Raw genomic sequence first — 23,593 nt, 5'->3', positions numbered from 1 at the left:
TTCCTAAAACAAACTCTTGCTTATGACCCAAGCTGAGGAACATAGCAATCTGTTGGAACTTGGAGCCCAACCTCTGAAGCGCTTTGGCAATTCCTTGTTGACAAAATATGATTCAAGATAATAGCATCAAAAATTTACATTGTGAATGAAACAACTTCTTCAAGTGTAAAATTTGAAAATAAATAAGGTCGATACAAGAACTCTTTACATAAAAATATTTGATATGAGTGCATGATGTAGCATAGTCTCATGGACTTGACAACAAACAGAGTATGATGATGGACCTGCACCAAACTGTGACCTTTGAAGCCTGCATAATTCCAACTGAGTTGAATCAATCTGTGCAATTTTACCAACTTCATTTTCATTACTAGCTCCAACCCTCTTTACCTATCGTCGAAAATGATGAGAAATACATTATAAAGGTTGAGATTCGGTGAAGTTTGGAGGTGCAAAAAGAGAAGATAAGCATTGAAAGGGATAGAAGTATATACACCCACCGAAAAATGATGTTCTCCCCACTATCTGAAGAGAAAAAGTTATAATATAACACAAACGCACTTGTTCTGCTTCGGTTCGCTCATCAGTTTTTTTTCTGTTTCAATTGAAAGATACACATTTAATTAAAGATCATGTAGAAGCATAAAAACAAAATAATCTCTACTTGTCATGACTCATGACATGTAGTTAGATGATTCAGGCCTTCTTTCGGTGTTTCTCCTACTCAGGAGGTGGCCAGTAAAAGAAGTGCGGGCCTAATAACTATGAGTGACAACAACAGCATGTATTTGTGTACCTCACAAAAATCTGTCATTGCCTAGTCTTTTCCATTTCCCTCAAACAGGACCACCACACATTAAGGAGGAAACTATAAAAAAATCTTCTTGATGTTATACACATGATCTCTATTCAAGCACATAAAAATCAGATTAACTGCTAAGTTTGGCAAGAAAAAAATATACGCCCGCAGGAAAAAAAAAAACCTACTGTTCAAAGCATAAGAAAAAAAACATGGTTTCTTTTTTTACCTGTAAGTTGTTTCCAAAAGAAAAGAAAGTAACAGAGACTATATCTTCTTTGAGACTTTAGTCAGAAACAAAAACATAAAAAGAAAACTTCGGTAATTTCTAGTTTCGCACAGTGGTTTACATAGAAAACTTTGGTTCTGAAGCCTCAGAATATACTTTTACCTTTCTCCAATGAAGGTGGTTGAACAACGACATGCATAGTTGTAACTCCACCAGGGACATCACATAATGGACTTCGGCACTCCCCAACTGTTCTGTTGTTCTCCAATATTCTTCCTGCGCTTATTAGCTTGACATCTTTAACAGTCCTTGGACCATTCTCCTTCTCTGATTCAAAACAATAATATTATGCTTAATCAGCTCAAATACATTAAACAAGTCACAAAAGTTCATCAAGCATGCCGACAAATTTTGACAAAGAAGCAGTATTCTAAAGGTAATTAAGAAAGATTAAAGAGAACGGAGAAATCTGAGATTCAAAGATTTCATAGTGTCATCGCTTCTATCTAATGCTCTGAAGCCATGCTCAATTGTCTCAGATACCAAGTGCAAGTAGGAGAGAAGTACTAAGACAGTTAACTTGTCTTTAGTAGAAAATCATTTCAGTTCGATGAGATTTAACACCTTAAAAAAGGCTGCCTGTAAAAGGAATGGTATATGTCCTCAATCACTAGCCCATGTAACATAAGCAGCTCTACGGTGCTTTTAAGTCTTTAACCATTGGCTTGGTTGCTCATATGAAAGCTGTGTCCGCAGAACCACAAATGGAACTGGCACAACCTTGATTTCACAATAATTAACTTGTCAACCTCAAATTCCCTAAAGAGAGCATAAGAACACTAGTGCACACAATTCAGAAAAGGTTTATGAGAAAACGAAAGGGAAAAGTGAGAAAGCGGAGATGTCAGTTAGAAATGTCTCAAGGGTAATAAACATGTAATGCAAATGAAACTAAACATTGCACCTAAGTTACCAAGAAGTACACCTAGAGCCAATAAAAAATTGAATTGCAAAGACAACACAAGTTCACAATATCACGTGTTGAGAAGACTATCCCATAGTCACTTATTTAAGAGATCCTGTTCTGGTTAAGTTATCACTTCAGAGCAAATTCTAACATAGAACAGAGATATGAACTATGATCTGACGTTAACCAATTCCAAGTCCCTCCTGCAACCTTTACATATAAGCTTGCTGAGACTGATTTGTTTTGCAATCAAACACCCAACAAAAAAGAAAGCAAAGAAGTTTTTGGTTTTTAAAGAAAATTGAAAAAACCAACCTTTAGGCCATTGCGCAAGAATGCTTTCCTTCAAGGTTACAACACTTGTAGCAGCAGGAAAACTTTTGGGGCCAATATCTGATCCATCAGTCAACCGAAACTTGATCTCCAATTGATCTTGCACCCCAGCCATCTTCAAAGAGTTCAGAAGTATAAGGATTTCTACTTGTTCAAAAGAATTAAAATCCCAGTGTCTCGGGTTTTTCTACAGGCAATCGATACAACGAATTCTCGAATTGGTCAACGAGAATATAAACAAGGAAACAATATAAACTACGTAAATTTGCAACAATCTTAGAATAAAGACTAAGACAAATAAGGAAACACTTTAAACTCTGGACGCGTATATTTGTATATGGTGATTAAAGCTTTCTACTTTCAAGCAAAGAAAATGAGCTGTGATTCAGTATTGAAATCAGTACATAGAGGAAAATCAAAAACAGCTATGATTTAGCTGTTAGCATCCGTTAAACCAGCAAAGCTTAAAATGGGTGCTACTAGAATCTAAAAAGCTACAAGAATTCTCAACTGGGTCGGCTCTAAAACAAGCACAAAGCAAAGACAAAAGAAAAATGGAAAAACTTTGATGGTTTTGTCTTACTTGGCTGTGAAACTGATCTGGGTCCTTCTGTGTGTTTTGAACAGTCAAGTGGTTCAGAAATCCAAGCGAAGACGAAATAAAATGGGATTTTTGGTATAATTAATAAGGGAAGTCAGAGTGGAAGAGATCAAACAGTAAGAAGTTCCCGGAGATAAACGATCCTGTTTCGGAGTTTTCAAAGTCTTCTAAATCTGCGGTCAATGACTCCATTGCCTTCTCCTTGCAATCTCCAAAGGCTATGGAAATGGACACATTTTCTCTCCTTTTAAAAGTGTGACCCTTTGGCTTTTGCTAAACTTCCAATTCCAACGTCTTTCTATTTCCATTTCCTTTTCTGCTTTTGGGGTTAAAGTGCCAACTTCCAATGTCACGTTAGTGACAGTACAGTAAATCAGACAGTCAACAACTTACCTTACATGTACATACACGTACATGCTTCATCCTAGCCTGTGGTTCATTGTTCATGACCCAATAACACCGTTCTTTATGACCCAACTCAATTCTATCTTCAGTGTGAAAATTTCCCCTTTAGCGAAACACAATCCAATGAATTGTGATTTACCTACACATTAGTAAAAAAAATGTTGAAACTACGTGTAATCACGACAAATGTGTTACTATTTAATGTGAGTTCGCATTGTAGAAAAATTCACTCAAAAAGAGTTTTAATAAATAAAAAAAAAAAAAACTTGAAAAATAAATAAAAAGGTTGAATGGATTGGTGGCCCAAAAATTGAAGGGGGGGTGGGGGTAGTAGGAGAATGGTCGTTATCTCATATATCTGTCAATAATGAAGTTATGATTTTGAAGTTATCTCATTTTATGTCGACACCCAGGCTGATGGCTGGGGGAAGGACAAGAAGACAAACATACAAACATTACTGTCTTCAACATTCTCCTGTGGCCTTTGGCCTTTGGCCTTTGGGTCATGCCTATAACTAAAATGCAGCATCTGAATTCTGAGCCTTTGAGCAATCACCAATTAGGTTAGGAGGAGGACTTATTATGGGTTGTATAATTCTTTTTTTATTTGAGGATCTTTCTTATTGAGATTGGTGATACTATATTAAATTCACACACACTACACGAATATTATGACTCAAATCCAAAACTTTGCTTGAGGGAACAGATGCTCCGAACCACTACACTAGGCTATAATAATTCCATATTTACGGAGGCAAAATCTGAATTTTATGAGCTGCATGTCAATATACAAATGCAATGTATGATTGGGTAGGTGGGCAGATCATGAGACCATGATACGCATGTCCAAGAAGGCAAGAACCTCTCAGATTCTTCCATTTAAATTGTTAGGCTTTGGAATAATCTATTAATTGTTTATACAATTACAACTAAGTGCCACTCAATGCATCCTTAATCATTCACTTAAAAAATTAATTTTATTTTATTTTATTATGGGAAAACAAAATGCCGAAAGGGTCTGATCAAATGTGGGCCAATTAATTTTTATTAAATAGGAAATGTGGGTGGCTAAAAAGGAAACGCCATACGCATTGAAATATCAGAAAACTAGCACATTTGGTCGTCCAATGCAATTTGCAAAATATCAAATTGGGAAGTTGATGGGTTTCTTGTCATCATCAACTAAGAAACATTCCACTTGTAAAGAATCTCTTATTAATAAAGAAAAATAGTAGAGAATCCCTTCTTGAGTTTGGAAAGACAAATGTTTCTCAAAGCTTTGATGAAGGTCAAGACTGAGTCTTCAAGAGTGCCATGCCAAACACAATGGTTCAAAAAAAATTACAGTTAAAATATGACCAGATCAATTGTACACGTTTTGGATGGTTGCCGCCAGAGTTGAATCCTCTAGGGTTATTATACTTCTTCTAGACGGCTGACAAGAAATCATGGATACCAAACTTTGTAGGGTACACTAAACCCTAATGAATACAGAGGGCATAAAAACAGCAAGAATTTAGAAATATAATGAGACTAGCTATAAAATCCAGGAAAAAGAATTTATCTGCACATTTTAAATCTCTCGTGAACAGTACATAAACAAATACTGATATATAACCTAAAAACAGCTCCCCAATTCAATGGGACCTGTAACAGAGCAATCTCCATGTTCTACTCCTAAAGTTCAACATCATGATATAAAATAAAGAGGGGAAGAAATGGGTGCTAACAAAAATGAAGACAAGAAAAGATTTTTAAAGGGCAAAAAAATGAAAGTGAAAAAACATATCTGGGCTAATGGGAGAGCCTCACAAAAGACCTGTCCTAGCCTCTCTCTTCCCTACACCAACCAGTATGATGGTATTGACATAAGGCACTTGTCATCTGAATTTCACTTTATTCTGATATATGTGCTAAGGAATCAAGCAAAACCCCCGCCATGAAGACCAATAATACTATCCTTCTCCGAACCAAAAAATGAGGACAGATTGCTATGTTACAGAATGAAAGAATGAATCTCATGCTGTGATAATATGATGCTGGTCATTGTCTGCAGAATTTCAAGGGATGAACGTGATTCTTGAACTGGGAAGTTCTACCCTATCGGTGAATTTTCTGCTTGTCTTCTCAAATAGATCTCGAAAAAATTTCGAGCTGCAAAAAAACTCCATGAATCCCATATAACTCTTGTCATTTCCTGTCCCATCTCCTGTTTTTAGCACCACCAGATGATCACCTATGAATCCAAGATGTGGCAGTTCCTAACAAAATCATTGGAGTAGTTGATATACTTGGTCCAAAATGGCCGAAGATGCTCAAAGCCAATCTGCAACCATGGTTTTGACTGACCATTATAGTGGATAACTGCAGCCCTTGCCACACTCTCAAGATTGGTTTTATTTTGATAGCCCAATCCAAGCATGTGCCATGATGGATCAATTGGGTGAACATGACCTCCAAATGCAATTAAAGCGGGTGGTAGGGTTCCAAGCTTCCACATTGTCAAGTTTGACTTCAGATTCTGCACAAGAAAATCAATTAAAGTAAGTTGCAATAATCCATATGCTATGCGCCAATAACTGACTTTCAAGAACACGTAAAATACGGTTGCAAATGACCTCAAAGAATATGGAACGGAAAAAATTATAATAAAATAACCCAATGCTGCAGAGTTTACATCACCATTAGAGCCTTGCTGAATTTGCAAAGTTTACCAGATCTATCATTCCATGAGAAAATGAAAAAGATGAACAAAACCCCAAGTGTGTAAGGGAAGCTTTACTACTTCTACTTTACCTCTTTCAGCCAGGAATGGTAAGTTTCTCTTATACTTGTTTTTCTCCATGTACTGAGATCAAAAATATTCATCCCATAAGCCCATGCACATTCTTCAGGGTCCAAATTCTTTGCTACAAGGGGATGGGAAAAATTGAAGTAGTTCCTGAACCGCTTCGACATTACCCACTCATCTTCGCCTCTACAAGTTTCGACAGCTCCATTGACCTTTCCCCCAAGGTCAATTTCCCAAAGTGGTGATAAGTCTCGCTGAATCACAACATCATCATCTAGGAAAACTACCTTGTCAAGGTTGGGAAATAGCTGTCACAGCACACATGATCAGCACATGCACTTCGACATTACAAAATTAAAAGAATATCTTATAGAACATTATCAAATAAACAGAAACCACTTTAATATTAAGCATCACCTGTAAAAAAAACCATATATAAAAAATTGCAAAAGTATCGAAGACTCCATATCTTTAACTTAGGGAAGAGAGTTACCTCAGGGATATATATACGAAGATGATTGAGTAAGGATATGTATTTTGGACTTCTGGCCTGCAATTTTGATGCAAATGTTCGTGGAGTTGTAGCACTAAGATTAGCCCCTGCAATATGATTCCCATGGTAATAATTCCTGATCCCATTTTGATTTTCTACAGCTTCAAGGACTGGAACATTTTCTCTTGTTAACCAATCAAACTGGTGCACGCCCTTCACTTCAACAATAGCCGGGGAGACAGGGTTGAGTGCAAACCATGAGTGCATACCCGCGTAGGTTTTCTTGTCAGTAATGATATGGAAGACTATCTTTTCGGGTTTTAGAGATGACTGGACAGCAGAAACAACAACAACTGAAGCAGCCAGAATGTTATCAGTTGATAGGATAAAGTGGTGATAAGAGTTGTCAGAGAGCAAAGGCAGTAACTCTGGAGGAGGCAATTGTTTGCGTGCATGAGCATTGGATGAATATTCATCAGTCAGACGTAGAGACAGACAGTGGATGCCTTTGGGTACAGAACTTGCCGCAAAGTGTTTGTTCATCAACTCTGAAAACTTAGACTCTCTGATTTCCCTTTCAAAATTTTCCATCTACACACAAAAACAGTACAAGATTATTCTTAAAGTTCCAACAGTTAACAAGGGTTATTTTTTTCTTTTAGGGGGGGAGTGGGGGTTAGGTTTAATGGTGCTCTCTCTATCTCTCTCACACACACAAACACAAATAGACCACCCTTCCCACAAATCTCTCTGCAATAATGAGATGTGATATGACCATATTAGGAACAACCCCAACACTACCACTCCCAAAAAGATAATGCACAATACAAAACATGAATAAAACCATGTTTCTTATGACACACAACATACCATTGCTCTTAACATGAAAGCAAAGGTCCTTGCATCATACTGGTTGTTCTTCATTTCAGAAACAAGTTGATTAAATGAATCTGGTAGCTTCAGACCAGCTGGGATTTCTTCAGTGTTCACTTGATTTAGAATCTTGTAAAAGTCTCTAACCAGTCTCTGCTGTGCCGTCACCACAACCATGAAGATCCAGCTTAGATAATCATTCAATAGACTTGCTAACCCAAATCAAAACTTAAATATAATGTCGAGAAAAAAAATAAAGAAATTACAGCATCTGGAGAAAAAGTTATTTACCCCTGAATCATCAACCCTACCCAGAAGCCTTGGTCCCAAACGCCTACCTAAACAATCTGAAGCACAGGAGTAAAGCAACAATAAAATCACAAATTCAATACCAGAGATTACAGAAAAATTGTGGTCCATGACCTAAGAAACACAATGTTACTATTAAAATCAATAAATAAATAATTTGATGCTCTATAAAACCAGAGAATCAATTATGGAAAACTTATAGATGGTTAAAGTATCAAAAGTAAGAGAAGAACTTAGATCCATTGATAGGGATGACAAACTTAAAGAACTAAAGCAAAGAAACACCTAGAATTCAAAATTTGGGGTTGAACTATCAGAGATACCTAACCTACTCCGGAATTCCTTGAACACATAAAAAATATGGGGTCAAGCTTAGCAGCCATTCTGTTGATTTGGTTAACCAAGCAGTACATGTTATTCTCTCTCCAACTTAGTTTTTGTAGAATAAATAGCACAAATGAAAATCCAACTATTAGACGCTAAATATTGACAGAAACTAAAATGAAACGAAGAATAATGTTAAACCACATCAACATAATAATGATATACCATATCAACACAACAAATCCATAATCTTATCATCAACCAGGAAATATTAACGTTGAATCAACAAATCAAGACAATACCTCAAACTGGTTTGACCAATCAAGTTCAAATGGCTGAAGGCAATGAACTGAAAAAATAAAATTATAACTAATATCCCTAAGATCATAACAGATGGTTCCAGTTCAGAAACTGAAGTCACAAAATGCTTTAGCATGGATTAAAAATATGAAATTGGTGATGATGATTTGATCGAATCAGTTACAATTTATTTGCCATACCATACAGAATGTTTTAAATCTTACTTCATATCCAACCAATCAACACATTAAATGCCCATAAACAATTGATCCACCTCAAATCTAACCAAATATGTGATATACTGCAGAACTAGATAACCAATCCAACGCAATGGCATAGAATTCCAATGTTAACAGACTCTGAATAAAAGGAATTGAATATGTGGAAACCCAACAACCAGAATTTGATTTGATTTAGATTTCGATGTGAATCAAAGGGACCCAGTTAACAAAACCAATCAATCGGGTTCATCCAAGCAAGCCAACAATAACAATAAATATGAAATGGGCAAGTCAAGATCCATCCATTAATATCATAAACAAACCAATACACACGAAGAAAACCAAAAAATAAAAATTTGGGATTGAGATAGCAATTGGGGAATTGAAGAAATAAATAAAAAGAGTACCAAATGAGGAGCACTTGTTGACACCTTCAAGAGTAACAACAGCAGTGAGAATGAAGACGAAGGGCAATAAGAAAGCGAGGATTAGAATGGTGTGGAAAACGGTTCGATAAGAGATGTGGCGAGCTGCGACCTTGATCTTCATCAAGTCAATAAAGCCATTGCTGCTCGAGATCGTTATGCTTCTCATACTAGGCGAGAAGTGAAGCTGCATCGTCGTCTATGCAGCCCCTCCTTCTTGTTCAACACCCTAGCAATACCTATAGCACCGAAACCACCCCAACTTAATGCCACTACCACCCATGCCCTCACCATTAGATCCAAACCCACAAACCCCAATAGAAATCCCCCACCGACAATACCCGCTCCGAGATTCAACGCTGCCTAATTCAGATCTATGGCCCTTGCTCAAATCTTTGCTTCTTTGTGGTCTTTTGGAAGACCGCATTGGAGATTCAACAACTGGGTTTTATTTTTCTCTCTTCAATTAATCGGAGATTTCAACCAACAATCTATTTGGGTTTCTGGGTCGGGAAGCATGGATCAAAGAGAGAGTGATGAGAGACAGAGAAAGAGAGAGGGAATGAAGAGAGAGAAAATTGGGTTTTTGCTTTTGTTTTTGTTTTTGTGCAAAGTTTTCCATTCCGGGTATGTGAGGACCTCTTTGATTGGTTGATTAGTCCGATCTAATTTCGTTTTCCCGGAAAATAATAAAGTATTGTTAATTACAAAAAGAAAGCAATTTAATTTTAATTTTAATTTCAATGTTGATTTTTATTTATTTTTAAGTCAAAACTCAAAACCGTGTTGGGGCTTAGAGAGAGAAGAGAGTGAGTGGTTTGACCTTTGAGGTTATGGTAGGGGACGAAGAGAGTGAGTGGGGTGATAATTGGGTGCTAAATTTAGAAATAAATCTCCTATGTTTATGGGTATGCATTTTAAGATAGGATATGTAATTTGTGTGGTTAAGTTTATTTATTTTTTGCTATTTTTTGGTTGATTAAGATAATTACTTGGGTAAATATTGAAGATAAAATAGTGCTTATATTTCAATAAGGGCGAGATTCGGGTGTTTAGTATAAACAGCGCTCATTTTTGTTCTATGAACGCCAATAAACATGTCAAAAGAGTCATAAATATCTTCTTGCATAAAAAGAAAAAAGGAAAGCATTATTTGCGCACGTGATAGATTGTATAATGTATCAATAGAGCATGATAATGCATTAAAGGATTGATAGAAGCACAAGTTAATCTTAGCTTGACAGGAGGCTAGCATGGCTGATATATCCTCAAAATTCATATCTATAAGGATCTAGGTCCTGTTTGATTTATGGAAAAGAAGGCTTGGGAATGAGAATTCAATTGCATGTCATGCAAGTCATTAATAAGCACTCAAAGAAAAAATGCTACTTGGGGCTGATAGGGTGCCAAATCAAATTTTTAAGGGAGGCTAGATTTATAGCTAGCTTTTTTTCTCAAGAAAAATAAGGGTGAAAAAGAAAAAAAAGAAAAAAAGAGAGACAAAAGTCATTGCCATTGGGTCTTAAGTCATAACATTTCATGTCATGGAAGTCATATGAATAATGCACAGAAAAATCAAACCTATTAAGTGAGATATTCTTATACGTTTTGGCACACAACCACAACAAGGAAGAAAAACCATACGACTCTTTAATGTCAGGGCACACAAGGTCGTGCATATATAAATGGATCAATTTATCTAGTACGGTGGGCCTCATGTTTACTCTTGTGGTCGGCACAAGCATAGCAACCATTTTCTTCTCTTTTTTCATGACATGTTTGAGAATATTAAAAGGTCATTCTCTTTTAATTTGCTACAACAACATCGACTATTGTCACTGTTGAAAGCAAAGTTCATTACTTGGATTTATTTTGGAGTTTTCATTAGGCTTCAAGTTCAAAGCTTGAAAGGCCAGCTAACCAATCCATGTTATGCTTCATGCCTTTTTTCTGTTCACCTCTGTCGTTTTCCGGCATCAAATTGTGCCGTTTGCCGGCCATTCCCAATTGTGCAAACTTATTGGCTTATTATGGAAATCAAACTTTCCCAAATAAAGTAAGAACAACATCACTACTTAGAATAATGTTAATGGGGCTATCTGTAGACTATAGCTGCACGTCAATGACGTATTTGATTAGATTTCTCATTTAGCAATAATAGACAGATGATTAGAACAAGTAATGCAAGAAATTAAAGTAGTAAACCCATTTGGTAATTGGCATTGGAAGCTTCCTAAAGTCTTAATGCAACCTCCTCCCACATGAGATATGAGAGGTTGATGTATAAAAGGAGCAGCAGGTGAGTTCTTTATTACTAAAAGAATGAAACTAGGTAACCTGTGTGGGTCATGGGACCTTTTTGTATAGTTTCTGCACTATATATGTAGCGTTGTTAGGGCACATTAGGGCTAGCTTTTGTACCAAATCAAAGTAGTGCAAATTTAGATTGTTAGAAAGACTGTTAAGTTGGCAAGAAATTCAGTTTAGTCAGCATCAGCACCCAAATTGCTGAAAAATGTAAAATGGACGTGTAAACCGGCACAAATTGTCTAATTAATATAAGGGTGAGTATAAAATAAGTTGTAACCGTTTTAAATTCGAACCCTCAGGAAAACAAAAATATTGAATAATTATACATATCTAATTTTTGTCCTACTGAATGAGGACCAAATGAGAGCTTGAATTAAAACATAAGGATGTGTTTAATATTGTAGGGTAATTCTATTTGCTCCCACCTATAGGCTATTGTTGGCCCATAGGTACCTACCTACTACGAATACCCAATGTACCATCCCTCTCCAAACTTGCATTCATACCCAGATGACCAGGTGCTTAGTCAGTTTTTTGAGACCAAAAGAAAATGTAATCTGTCGGTTGAGTCATATTGCTCGAGAAAAACTTGTATGAAACAAAGATAACACTGTTTTGCTATTCCTAACCAATCACAGATTGCCACATAAAAAAATTATCACGTGTAGCATGTCATGATTAACCGTGAATAGCAAAACAATACTATTCTCGTTTCATACAACTGTTTATCTATATTACCCATCTTTAACCTATGAGATCTGATGATCTGGTGGGTTTGTTATTCTTTGCACAAAAAAGTTGGCCTGCCTTTTTTTTTTTTTTTTTTTTTTCCAGAGTTAGGAAGAATTACTAGTTAATCTCCCCCTAACAAAGACGCGTAATGTTGACTGGATGCATATTATATTTTTGGCAGTCCTCCAATTTTGGTGTCGTGTAATTATAAAAAAGGGCACAAAAATTAGGAAAGGGAATTGTTTATGACCAAAATTTGATACCATGGGATGGGAAAATGCATTTGAATTGATTAGCCTTGGCTTGCCAAAAAAGGTAGCCACACCGACATCTAGATCTCAGATTTCATTGTCTAATATTTTTCTCAAGTCCTACACATGCTGGTAGCCTTGCAGAAGAATATGTCGGCCAATCTAAAAGCATATTCTGACATAATAAAGTAGAACCCAAAATGATCTAAATTGACTATGTCGCCAACAAAAATAATCACCCAAAAAGAAGTAGTTGAAATCAAGTCCTTGCAGATATATGTAATCTTTACATCACATTTTGCAATATACATCCAAGTTAAGACGTTCTTTGAGTACCTCAGAGCCACTGATCAGGCTAGGGCCTTCCAAAGTTTAGTACAATCTACCTCGTAACGAATTGCCTTTCCGGAGTAATCTCGAACTCTTTACCCAAAATGCTTATAAAAACTGACACTGCTGCAGCAATGATTTAATCTAATTCACCAGAAGAGATATATGAATCTTGTGCATATGAACTCTTTGAGAAGACATCTTACTTCTCCATTTGATCAAGTGTTGTGTTGGATACAAATGTTTCATGTATGAAACTCTACTTGGACTACAAGTTTCTGTTTTGACTAGATGCTTTAGTTGAAGCCTTGATTTTTACCCACTTGGAGCAAAAAACTATCACACTATTGCTTTTTTACATATTTCTGACCTCAACCAGACTGTGAGCTGGTGTTTTTCTTAACCCTATTTCGTTCATCATATGTCTCAGGTTTTCTGCATCTTTCCACCTTCCCACTGCAGCATAGATTTTAGCCATCAACACATAATTTCCTGTATTTTCTGGCTCAAGCTCAAACAGCCACTTAGCAGCCACCTCTCCCAGTTCAACATTCTCATGTATCACACAGGCACCAAGTAGTGCACCCCAAATAGCATGGTTAGGCTGAAACGGCATTGTTCTAATCAGATCATAAGCTTCAACTAACCGACCTGCTCGACCAAGAAGATCAACAATGCATGTGTAGTGATCAGCCTGAGGACTCGCTTTCCGATATTCAAGCATGAATCTGAACAATCCCAAGCCCTCATCAACCAAACCGGCATGGCTGCAAGCATGAAGAACAGAGGTAAAAGTGACATCATTCGGTCTCACCCCAGATTGAACCATCTGATAGAAAAGTGAAACAGCAACCTCACCATGGCCATGCATTCCATAACCAGCTATTATCACACTCCAGAGGATAATATCCCTGTCCCTTTCTGGGATTTCATTAAAAATCTGGTGAGCATATGCTAAATTTCCACACTTCGAATATGAATCAATCAAACCAGTAGCAACTTCAATACTTGAAAGAAAACCAGATCTTATTAGGTAACCATGTATATTCATTGCTTGATGAAAATCAACAAGAATGGAATATGCAGGAAGGAGACTGTTCATGGTTGCTTCATTGGGCTGTACTGCCTCCACGAGCATCTGTTTGAAAAGTCCTATCGCTTCTCTCCCAAGCCTATTATGAATGCAGCCAGAGATCATTGCATTCCAGGGAACCGTTCTCTTTTTTGAAGTGTGTGCAAACACTTGAAAGCTGTGGTCAACACAACTGCTTTTTGAATACATGTCAATTAAAGCAGTCTCCACTATAACATCAGATTCAAGCTTTTGCCTAATAGCCCAGCCATGCAAGCACCGTCCATGCTTTGACAGATGCAAACTCCCACAGGCCGAAAGAAGAGAAGCTATTGTTACGGAATTGGGTTTTACACCTGCACACTGCATCAACCAACAAAGCCCCAGTGCACCTCTTGCATCACCATTCAAAATGTACCCATTGACCATAGTCGTCCATGTCACGACGTCTCTCTCAGCCATGTTATCAAAAACTAATCGTGCCTCACTCATGCTACCACACTTTACATACATATCCACCAATGCATTCCACAGCGAAATCATCTTCCCCAAACCCTTCTCTTCCACAAAGGCATGAACTCGTCTTCCCAACACCATTGCCTTCAAGTAACCAATAGCCGGCAACACAGAAACCACAGTGGCACAATCTGGCTCCACACCCACATTCATCATCCAATCAAAAACATTCAAAGCTTCCTTGGCACACCCATTTCGAAAGTAGCCACTGATCATGGTATTCCAAGACACCACACTTCGTTCCTGCATTGCATAAAAAACCCTTTTCGCCGATTCCTTCTGCCCACAACTCATATACATCGCCAGCAAAGTGTTCTGAACAAACACATCCAAATGAAACCCACAAACCACTGTTTGTCCATGAATGACAACACCAACATCAACCAAAGACAAGTCACTACATGCCTTAATAACAACAGGATACGTAAACGTATCCGGGCAGCTCTGCCCTAGGTCCAGCATCTGAGAAAACACGTTCAGTGCCTCATAGGGTAAGCCATTGCATACATACATTCTTATCACCGTATTGTACAAAAAAGAGCTCCGGTCAGGCAATTCATCGAACAGTTTGCGTGCATATGGAACGTGACTACATAAAGCATACAACCTTGCAAGGTTTGCGTGGACTTGCGGTGAGAGAAGGCCTGATGTGATGGTGTGGGCATGGAATTGTTTCGTTTTGGTGAGGGATCGAGTGGCTGGGCTGGTACTGAGGACGTGCTTGGCTTTGGCAAAAGCTTGTCTTGGGCCATTCATCAGTCAATTGGCGCTAATTTTTAATTTGAGAGTATTAACGGTCGCTTTGTGATTATTATTCATCCAACGGTCATGGTTCGTCAACTAGTCAATATAGTAGAAGTAAAAAGGTCGCAGCTACGAAACGCTGCGTTTTATCCCACCAATATTGGGAAGCTTCTCTATTAACGAAAGCCTCAAACTTTCGTTCAGAGTCGAACTCTCTCTCGCTCTTTCTGGTTTTCTAGAGAAGCTTAGAGGAGGCGCCATTTTCGACATGAGTATAGCGGCCGGAGCTCCTTCTCGAGCGGAGGTGCTCACACTGTTCCGCTCTTTTCTTCGCGTGGCTCGCAAATTCACAGACTACAACATCAGAGAGTATACGAAACGCAGAACCATCGACGCGTTTCGTCAGAATCGGAACCTCACGGACCCATCTGCCATTTCCGCTGCGTTTTCAGATGGCAAGGCTCAGTTCGAGGTCGCCAATCGGCAGGCTGTTGTTTACTCTCTCTACGCTCCAAAGCTCAAGAGCGTCATGGAGGTTCAGAAGTAAATCAAGCACTAGAATTGGTTCGTCTCCAGGTACCGTACCCTATCTACTACACTAACTATAAGCATTTATCCTTTTTTTTTTTTTGGGGTTTTGTTAGTATTTAGGGTCTGGGTTTTATTGGGGTTTTTGGTTATGTCTGATTAATAGGTTCCGTGGCCACAATTAATTTTTATTTTTATTTTTTTTCTGGGTAATTGTTGGGTTCAATGGACATGAATGATGCTTTGTCTGGTTTCTGAGTACTTGTGGTGTGCGCGAAGAAATGAAAATGGAAATTTTTGGTCTGATGTAGTATAGCTTTGGCCCTAGGAATTATTGGGATTCATAAAAGGGCTTTACTTTGTAATGCCAACCTAGCATATTTTGATTTGGGTCACTGATTGTTTTGTTTCTTTGTATATCTCACTAATCCTAAGTGTTAGTTTTTCCCTTATGGGGAAAATGCCTTACTGGATATGGTGCTTATTTAGCTTAACCTATCTCTCAGTGCTCACTTTCTTTTGTGGCAAGGTTATGTATCTTTACAATCCAACCCCGCATAAGACTGTAGAGCTACTTTTATTTATTCATTATAGGTAGTGATCTTCTTCGAGCTTAATGCATGGATAGATATAATTATAAAATTACTAGCGAACATTATTGGTTTTGAAATGGAGGTTAGCTCTTGATTTACCTGGAACTATCCGACTGTATCCTATTTGAGCCTTATTTGTTTTTGTTCTTCTCCTTCTTGTGATTTTGCACCCCAGTGTTTGATAAGTGTGAATGTTAAGAAAGATGTCCTGTCCCAAATGCCCTTATGCATTATTCTCTACCAGTGAGGTGGGTGAAAATAAGTTCTGAGTGTTCAGTACATTTACTCTCTAAAAATACCCTTAAAGACAAGTTAAGTTCTAAGATGGTCAGTACTTTACTCTCTCAAAAGATCCTGCCAAGCCGGTTTTGTTAAAACAAGTTCTACCCATAAGCCATGATATTTTGATATCAACTCTCATTGCATCATTTACCTTTTAGTACTCATGGTCGTGTCCATAACTTTTTCTCTCTACTGACCACTGTTATGAATTGCACATGACCAACCCAATCTGAGGCTTGTAACCTCTGATGGCGTCGCTGCTAACATCTTGTTGATCTGTATATAAAGTAATTTTGTACTTTTGATATTTCTAGTCGTTGTGACATACTGTTGCTGCAATTCTGTGATTTGTGCAGGTTCGCGGCCTTTTCACTTATGTCGATGCACGATTTCAGGGAACTTTGTAACGCTGTAGCTCATTGAAGACCTGAGGGTTTAAACTTTGTATGTTAAGCCTTTGAGTTTGAAGACCGGAGTTATTGAGGTGTAATTAGTTATGGAAATTGAGTTCAGTTGATGAATATTTGTTTGCATTTTTTATAATAAAGAAGAACTTTGTGACCTCCTCTTTTGGTACGCATTCGTAAAGCTTAAATTTAATAACATCAATGATTATGCAGAACTAGAAATCCTTGGAGATGGTGAGTTGTTGTGGCTTATCTTATTCCAAGATGTTCAATAGGTTATTTTGTGGGACATTTCAGACATGATTAACTGCACATTTATTTCGAAACCAACACAGGGTGACATTCTGATAGTCGACACATTAAGAAAACAAAATCAAAACAAAAACTAATCTTATAACTGAGCAGACCCGTAAGAAAAATGCTGGGAGACACCTCTCGGGAGCTTCTATAATGAGGTCGCTATGTCGAGGATTGAATCCAACCGTCCCGTAATAACTCCGCAATTAATCGAATTACTATAACTAACCCTCATTACGGTCTCTCTAAACAGTATGTAACAGAGTAGGCAGGACCCACGAATATTTTGGGCCAAAGCATGCCCCAATGGGCTTCACCGTAAACCCAATAATTTCAGGCTTCATTTTTCCTTTTTTTCGCTGACGAAATGAAAAATGAGATGACGATTAGAGGACCCAGTAAGGGATTCCATATCATAGTTTCAGCCTATAAACGAAATGTATCAGCCATCCGATCTGGAGATACAGGCACACAACTTAACCAATCCGACGGCTAGTATAGTGTTAATATTCGGTAAGAGAAAGCAGAGCGTAATTTTAGTCCTCCCATTCCCTCAGGTCCGCGGCGGCGCGCGTTTTCGTCCCTTGAAAACTCTCACACACTCTTCTCGCTCTCACACTCTCTGCAACACCAAAATTTGAAGGTAATCTCAAAAAGCTGTATTTATCAAATTTTCATTTCTCTGCCGTTTGTCCCCTGCAAGTATAAGAAACCCAGTAATGACTCTGGGGTTATTGGCACATGCATTTGTTTTCTGAGGAAGTTAATAGTTAGTGATGTGAGTTTTAGATAACTGTCAAATTTTGTGACAAAGTTTCGTTTTTGGTCCCCAATTCACAAATTCTTCATCTTTTGTATGCTTAGATTGAAACTTTGAGCGTGCTAACTGTTAAGTTCCTCCATTTGAATTATTCGAAAGTAATTGGAATTTCTGTGCTTGTCTCTTTTGATTTCTATACAGCCTGTAGTGAGAGAAACAGCAGAAATTTGCAACAGAGTTGAAGGGTACCCATTTGTTTGAGTTGTAAGCCTTTCAGAAATGAAGGGTACCCTAATTTGTAATGCAAGAGGGGATTGAGCAATATATCATGGAGGTAGTGCCTTCCAGTGAGTGTGAAGCTAAAGGAGTAGACTCCTTTGTTGCACTGGGAGATGAGGGCTATGAACATTCTGTTGCAGAGGAGGTTGAAGCTCCGGTGGTATTGGATGATGGCAAAGAGGGTTATGTGGATTTTGACTTGTCGCAGTATATAGGAGGTGGGGTTGTAGAGCCTACACTGGGTATGGAGTTTACTTCTGAAGATGATGCTAGGAATTTTTATAATGCATATGCTAAACAAACGGGATTTAGTATTCGTGTGAACTCATACTATCGTTCAAAAAAGGACAATTCGATTATATCTCGAGAGTTTTGTTGTTCAAAAGAAGGCTTTCGCCGGGAGAGACATGCAAAGAAAGATTCAGGCGAGGATGCAAAAAGGAGGCGTGCTAGGGCACTCACTAGGGAAGGTTGCAAGGCGCTGATGACTGTGAGGAGACGTGACTGTGGAAGATGGTATGTGGCAAAACTAGAGAAGAACCATAATCATGAGTTGGTGACTCCTGCGATGCGGCATTTTCTTAGGTCACATAAGCAAGAATTTGCTCCTGAAAAAAGTTGTAGCAACTCCTTCAGTTCTCCTGGACTGTCTTTGGATGCTCCCGTGGATGTCTTGACTGATTGTAGCAGTTTTGGCAAAATGGAATTTGCTGTACAGAGTAATGTCAATTATATTGGAAGAGGCCGGTTGAGCACTTTTGGCATTGATGCCCAAAGTTTGCTTGGGTTTTTTAAGATTATGCAAGCCAGTGATCCTGCATTTTATTATGCAATACAGGTTGATGAAGAAGAGAGGCTGAGTAGTGTCTTTTGGGTTGACACAAGATCAAGAATCGCTTACAACTGTTTCTCTGATGTTGTAGCATTTGATACTACTTATCAAGTGAATCAGTATAAAATGCCATTTGCAACTTTTACTGGAGTAAATCATCACAAACATTCAGTTCTCTTTGGCTGTGCATTGCTTGCAGATGAGACCGAATCCACCTTCAGTTGGCTCTTCACAACTTGGCTTGAGGCAATGTCTGGACGACAACCAGGTTTAATCATAACTGATTATGATCCTGCCATAAGTAGAGCAGTGCAACAAGTTTTTCCTCAATCAAGCCATCGATATTGCAAGTGGCATATCATAAGCAAGATGCCAAAGGAATTGGGACATGTATATAGTGTAACCCCGAGGACTTTTCAAGTTGAATTTGATAGATGCATTAACAAGAGTGAGACACCTGATGCATTTGAATCAACTTGGCAGATGCTCCTTGATAAGTACAATCTTAGAGGGAATGATTGGCTTCAATCACTTTATATTGATCGCAAATTGTGGGTCCCAGTATACATGAGAGATACATTCTTTGCAGGGATGTATGCTGCCCAGCGGAGTGGAAGTGTGAACTCACTTTTTGATGGCTATGTGAATTCAGGAACTACCTTACAAGATTTTGCGGAGCAATATGAGAAGGCTTTAGATGAAAGATATGAGAAAGAAGCAAAGGCAGAGTTTGAAACTTTTTATACTAAACCAGTTCTAAAAACACCACTTCCTGTGGAAAAGCAAGGAGCAGATATCTACACAAGAAATATGTTCACCATATTTCAGGATGAGGTTTTTGAATCTCTTTTGTTTGCTGTGAAATTAAGTGCAGAGGATGGAGGAACCAGCACCTATGAGGTATCAAGATTTGATGAAGAACATAAAATGTATGTCGTGGCTTTTAATATAGCAGAACAACTAGCTAGTTGTAGCTGCAAGATGTTTGAATTTGAAGGGATCCTTTGCAGACACGTGCTTGCAGTGTTTAAAGCAACTAATGTCTTTACTCTCCCACAGTGTTATATCTTAAAAAGATGGACAAGAAATGCCAAGGAAGAGGTTATGTTGGATTTACTTCCCTGTGTCGAATTACAGGCTAATTCTCAGAAAGGCAGGAACTTGCAATACAACATTCTCTACCAGGAAGCCATTAAATGTGCAGAGGAAGGGATGGCATCTGACCAAATTTTTAAGGTGGCATTGAACGCCCTAAGAGAGGCTAGAGTTAAAATTGTTGGTGCAAAAAGAAATGCCATGAAATCAATGCCCCAAAACTAGAAACTAGGGCCGGGACAAGCTATCGAGGAGATGATGCCACAATTGCTAGTCAGGTACTGATAGTTCCCCTTGACCACCAGAAACATAAAACAAGGAGACTCCTCTACAGAAAACAGCTTCACCAAATACATGCCAGAACAGTCATCAAGCTGAGTTACTTATGCTCTATGCAAGTGCCCTGGACATGATAGTAATTGTTTGTGTTTGAAGGATTCCGGTGAATATGCAATGTCAAGTTACTTTTGTTGAGATAGTCATTCCTCTGTGTCAAACTTCAGTACCTCTCTTTTGTAGGAGAATTAAAATCAAATGTTTGCCAACACAGCAAGTCCGTAGAAGATAGGAGATGACATTACTTCAAGTCTAAGGGTTTCTTTTTCATTCTTTCTTTCGGTGTTTGTTGATTACAATTCATGTTAAAAGAAAATATAAGCAATAAGTTTGGAGCAGCAGCCGAAGAACTTGGCTTTCTGTAGTCCTTTTTATCCCCTTGAAACAAGTTTCGTTAGTCTGCACTGGTTCTCCATTTGTATGAAAGTTTCATTATGGTGCCTTTGCATTTTTTGGCATCTGCATACCATTAGTGGAGTGATAACTGATGAAATTATCATTAAACCATTTGAATTTGAGATTTGTGGTACTGGAATTTTGATGTCACCCTTATCTTTAATTTCCTCGTACTCCGAAAAGAGACAACCTTCTCTGGCAACGAAATGAAAAGTTTTGGCATGAAAACACTTTACCAGGCCACATTGCCAATAATTCCTCATATAAACATAACTAATGGTAAGGAAGGAATGGAGGAAAAAGCTAGCTATATGTAAGCCCTATTCATAAGTCAACATTGCAAAAGAAACTTGGTTAAAGTCATCATCCAAAAAACATAGAATCTTCAGGGGTATGGTTACATCTGCAGAATAGATATGGTACCCCCTCTCTCAGCAGTAGACAGGAAGGGTCGGACAAACACTACACATCTATTTCATGGTGATCTTCTAATCAATCTAACCTAATAATCAGAAACATTTGTGGAAAATACAATTGCGAAGACCTAATATCCACCCCCATAGCCACAAAAAATTTGGAGAACCTAAAACATAAATTCAGGTTACAGCCCTTCATTTTACTAGTTTCACAGCCTTGTTTCTCTTTATGATATCTGCTTTAGACTCCATCTTCACAGGCAAAGGAGCAGAGAATAGCAAATAACCATTCCGGCCCAGATCATGGACTTTGGTTTCATAGATGTCTTCTCTTCTCTGAGTCATTCTGGCTCTGGGGTTTCTTTCTCCATCACTGGCCTGCGGTGATCCATCATTCTCGGTGTGTGCCTCATCATCATCCTCAGTCTCCTGAGCAAAGCCCTTAACATCTTCAACCTCACTGCGAAGGTTCTCCACAAGCTCTCCATGATCATCACTAGAATCACTCCCATCTCCACTTGAAACTGGTTCATCAGAGTTGCTAAAGACCCTATACACATTCCCATTCTCTGCAAAGCTCACATTTTTCTTCACCTTAGGTTGAAGCCCATGCCTTTTCACCAATACCCCATTTTTAAATCGAGTCATAAGGTTTTCTTCATCTTCATCACTGACATGTTGAAACCCTTCAAGCTCCACATCTTCCTCATCATTCTCAGAAACTCTAGCAAACCCACGAATCTTCTCAATTCTATCCCTCAATTTACCAATCATTTCCCTCTGATCCCTTCCCAAATCATCACACTTGGTGGGCAAAACCCTAGATTTGTTAACATTTTGACCAAACCTCGCATTCTTCACTGCTTTCAGTGAAAGCCCATGCCTTTTCATGACAACCCCATCAATGAACTCCATGAACCGAACCAAATCTCTGCTAATAGACCTTTTTCCGTCCCTAACAATCGGATCACCACACTGCAGACAAGGTGCACAAACAAAATCTCTAAGCAAATCGAAACAGAAGAGTAACTTGATTATAAATAAATAAAAATGAACAAATACCCATGAATGGTTACCTGAATAGAGTCCAGCTTAAGAAGCAAGTCGATGGCTTTTTGAGAAACGGCGTGAAAATCGAAGTGGGTATCATTGGAAATGGAGGATTTGAGAGAGTTGAAAGCAGACTTGATAAAGGCGAGGTCTTTGAGCTGCCTGAGGGTTCGTGATCTGCGAACAAGGAAGGCACGGAAGTGGGTTTGAATAACTCGAGCAGCTGAGTCTCTGAGAGAGCGCGAATACGAAGACTGAGAACGATAGGAAGAGTAGCGGTGAAGAGAGGCTTCGAGGGCTTCGATGCGGGAGAGGAGGGAGGAGGTAATTGAGTGGGCGTGCAGCTGCTGTTCTTCTTGCTGTTCTTGTTGGTGCAAACGAGCTTTGGGTGTAGAATTTGTGGGTGGGTTGAGGGTTTCAGTGGCGGAGTTTGGGATGGCAAGAGTAGGGATCTGGTGGGTTGGATTGGATGAGCTGAGAAGCAATGGCTTGGAGAAGTGGGTCTGTGACTAGTGGTGGCTGTTGAGGTGAGCAGGGGTGGTGCGATTGGGTGCAACAGCAACTATTGTAGGAGCTGGTGCAGCAAATGGTGGTGAGAGGTGGGGTTTGGTGGTGGTGGTGGGGGTGGGGATGGTGGTGGTGAGAGGCCATTGGGAAGCCTACAAGGTAAAGCTTTGAATGGAAATGATGGGTTTATGCTCGAGGTTGAGGAGGACAAATTGGGGGGGGGTTTGGGTTTTGGGGTTGAATTTGATACTAATTGACATTGAGGCGGTCAAGTAGCAAGACTCGAAAAAAAAAAGTTAAATAAAAGGTAGGCATTTGGATGATCCAATGTTATAGCTTGTGACTTTATCTGACAGTGATGGTGGAGGATCACATGCCATGGGCCCGCCGGAGATGTTTTTCTGTTTGTTTTGTTTGTTTTTTGAGTGAATTAATGACGACTTTGGTCTTTGTGTCAAGGGTTTGAAGTGGGCGCAGGCAGGTAAGCAAGCAACCATTTCAGCTGCCACAAAGGCCCAATTTGTATACATCTTTTGGGCCCTATAAATTGCTAGGCCTGGACCAAACAAAGGTCCAAATTGAACGAAACTTGCACGGGCTCTTGATGAGGCTTTGAGCAAACCCATTATGAATTTCAAGAAAGTAAAAAATCTGCAGAGTCCTCAGAGTGATTATTAAAAGGGTGATGCTAGGGAGACCAACATTTGACTTCAACGGGTGCACCAACGGACTCATAATCATTAAGAACACAGACCAAAAGACACTCATTGAGCCTGACATGACGGTACGA

The 23,593-nt window shown here is 38.7% G+C and overlaps 6 protein-coding genes across 10 annotated transcripts in view; 2 read left to right on the top strand and 4 right to left on the bottom strand.

Moving 5' to 3' along the window:
- Positions 95-3,206, bottom strand: LOC18783889 (membrane-anchored ubiquitin-fold protein 2). Of its 2 annotated transcripts, none has more exons than XM_020561107.1 (5): positions 2,912-3,206; positions 2,311-2,515; positions 1,191-1,355; positions 501-595; positions 95-390 (listed from the first exon to the last, which is right to left on the bottom strand). In XM_020561107.1, exons 2-4 carry the CDS (start codon positions 2,441-2,443, stop codon positions 540-542), a joined length of 354 nt encoding a protein of 117 aa, XP_020416696.1. In that variant the 5' UTR covers positions 2,444-2,515; positions 2,912-3,206; the 3' UTR covers positions 95-390; positions 501-539. The 2 variants fall into 2 exon arrangements, with proteins under 2 accessions (XP_020416696.1, XP_007217187.1); XM_007217125.2 differs by having other exon boundaries at positions 2,311-2,443.
- Positions 4,850-9,760, bottom strand: LOC18782680 (probable galacturonosyltransferase 13). Of its 4 annotated transcripts, none has more exons than XM_020561104.1 (6): positions 9,077-9,760; positions 7,783-7,838; positions 7,489-7,647; positions 6,619-7,209; positions 6,131-6,433; positions 4,850-5,855 (listed from the first exon to the last, which is right to left on the bottom strand). In XM_020561104.1, the coding sequence occupies exons 1-6, from the start codon at positions 9,261-9,263 to the stop codon at positions 5,571-5,573; spliced, it is 1,581 nt and encodes a 526-aa protein (XP_020416693.1). In that variant the 5' UTR covers positions 9,264-9,760; the 3' UTR covers positions 4,850-5,570. The 4 variants fall into 4 exon arrangements, with proteins under 4 accessions (XP_020416693.1, XP_020416692.1, XP_020416694.1 ...); XM_020561103.1 differs by having other exon boundaries at positions 9,053-9,759; XM_020561105.1 differs by having other exon boundaries at positions 7,489-7,644; positions 9,077-9,759.
- On the bottom strand, positions 12,401-15,101 carry LOC18781908 (pentatricopeptide repeat-containing protein At5g39350). Its single transcript, XM_007215971.2, has one exon. The coding sequence runs from the start codon at positions 15,035-15,037 to the stop codon at positions 13,049-13,051; it is 1,989 nt and encodes a 662-aa protein (XP_007216033.2). The 5' UTR covers positions 15,038-15,101; the 3' UTR covers positions 12,401-13,048.
- On the top strand, positions 15,183-17,047 carry LOC18783439 (LYR motif-containing protein 4). Its single transcript, XM_007215134.2, has 2 exons — positions 15,183-15,601; positions 16,785-17,047. The coding sequence occupies exon 1, from the start codon at positions 15,294-15,296 to the stop codon at positions 15,570-15,572; it is 279 nt and encodes a 92-aa protein (XP_007215196.1). The 5' UTR covers positions 15,183-15,293; the 3' UTR covers positions 15,573-15,601; positions 16,785-17,047.
- LOC18782574 (protein FAR1-RELATED SEQUENCE 5) lies at positions 17,644-20,772 on the top strand. Its single transcript, XM_020559707.1, has 2 exons — positions 17,644-17,775; positions 18,094-20,772. Exon 2 carries the CDS (start codon positions 18,194-18,196, stop codon positions 20,321-20,323), a length of 2,130 nt encoding a protein of 709 aa, XP_020415296.1. The 5' UTR covers positions 17,644-17,775; positions 18,094-18,193; the 3' UTR covers positions 20,324-20,772.
- LOC18784326 (BAG family molecular chaperone regulator 8, chloroplastic) overlaps positions 21,143-23,593 on the bottom strand; it is a 3,436-nt gene continuing 985 nt past the window's right edge. Inside the window, exons 2-3 of the mRNA XM_007215858.2 lie at positions 22,323-22,805; positions 21,143-22,221 (exon numbers count right to left, since the gene is read on the bottom strand). Of these exons, the coding sequence (XP_007215920.2) occupies positions 21,442-22,221; positions 22,323-22,805 (1,263 nt within the window). The 3' untranslated portion in view covers positions 21,143-21,441. The remainder of the gene's footprint in view (positions 22,222-22,322; positions 22,806-23,593) is intronic.

This window comes from Prunus persica, chromosome G3, assembly GCF_000346465.2.
Source record: "Prunus persica cultivar Lovell chromosome G3, Prunus_persica_NCBIv2, whole genome shotgun sequence".
In the NCBI taxonomy this organism is placed as follows: domain Eukaryota; kingdom Viridiplantae; phylum Streptophyta; class Magnoliopsida; order Rosales; family Rosaceae; genus Prunus; species Prunus persica.
This window is presented reverse-complemented; position numbering and strand designations above follow the sequence as displayed.

Coding starts and splice junctions, on each gene's coding strand:
- LOC18783889 (XM_020561107.1), bottom strand. CDS start 2,443: ATGGCTGGGGTGCAAGATCAATTGGAGATCAAGTTTCGGTTGACTGAT. Junction 1,356..2,310: donor TCTTGCGCAATGGCCTAAAG/GTTGGTTTTTTC, acceptor GTTTTGAATCAG/AGAAGGAGAATGGTCCAAGG. Junction 596..1,190: donor ACCACCTTCATTGGAGAAAG/GTAAAAGTATAT, acceptor CAATTGAAACAG/AAAAAAAACTGATGAGCGAA.
- LOC18782680 (XM_020561103.1), bottom strand. CDS start 9,263: ATGCAGCTTCACTTCTCGCCTAGTATGAGAAGCATAACGATCTCGAGC. Junction 7,210..7,488: donor CTTTCATGTTAAGAGCAATG/GTATGTTGTGTG, acceptor TTTTGTGTGTAG/ATGGAAAATTTTGAAAGGGA. Junction 6,434..6,618: donor TTCGTATATATATCCCTGAG/GTAACTCTCTTC, acceptor GTGCTGTGACAG/CTATTTCCCAACCTTGACAA.
- LOC18781908 (XM_007215971.2), bottom strand. CDS start 15,037: ATGAATGGCCCAAGACAAGCTTTTGCCAAAGCCAAGCACGTCCTCAGT.
- LOC18783439 (XM_007215134.2), top strand. CDS start 15,294: ATGAGTATAGCGGCCGGAGCTCCTTCTCGAGCGGAGGTGCTCACACTG.
- LOC18782574 (XM_020559707.1), top strand. CDS start 18,194: ATGCAAGAGGGGATTGAGCAATATATCATGGAGGTAGTGCCTTCCAGT.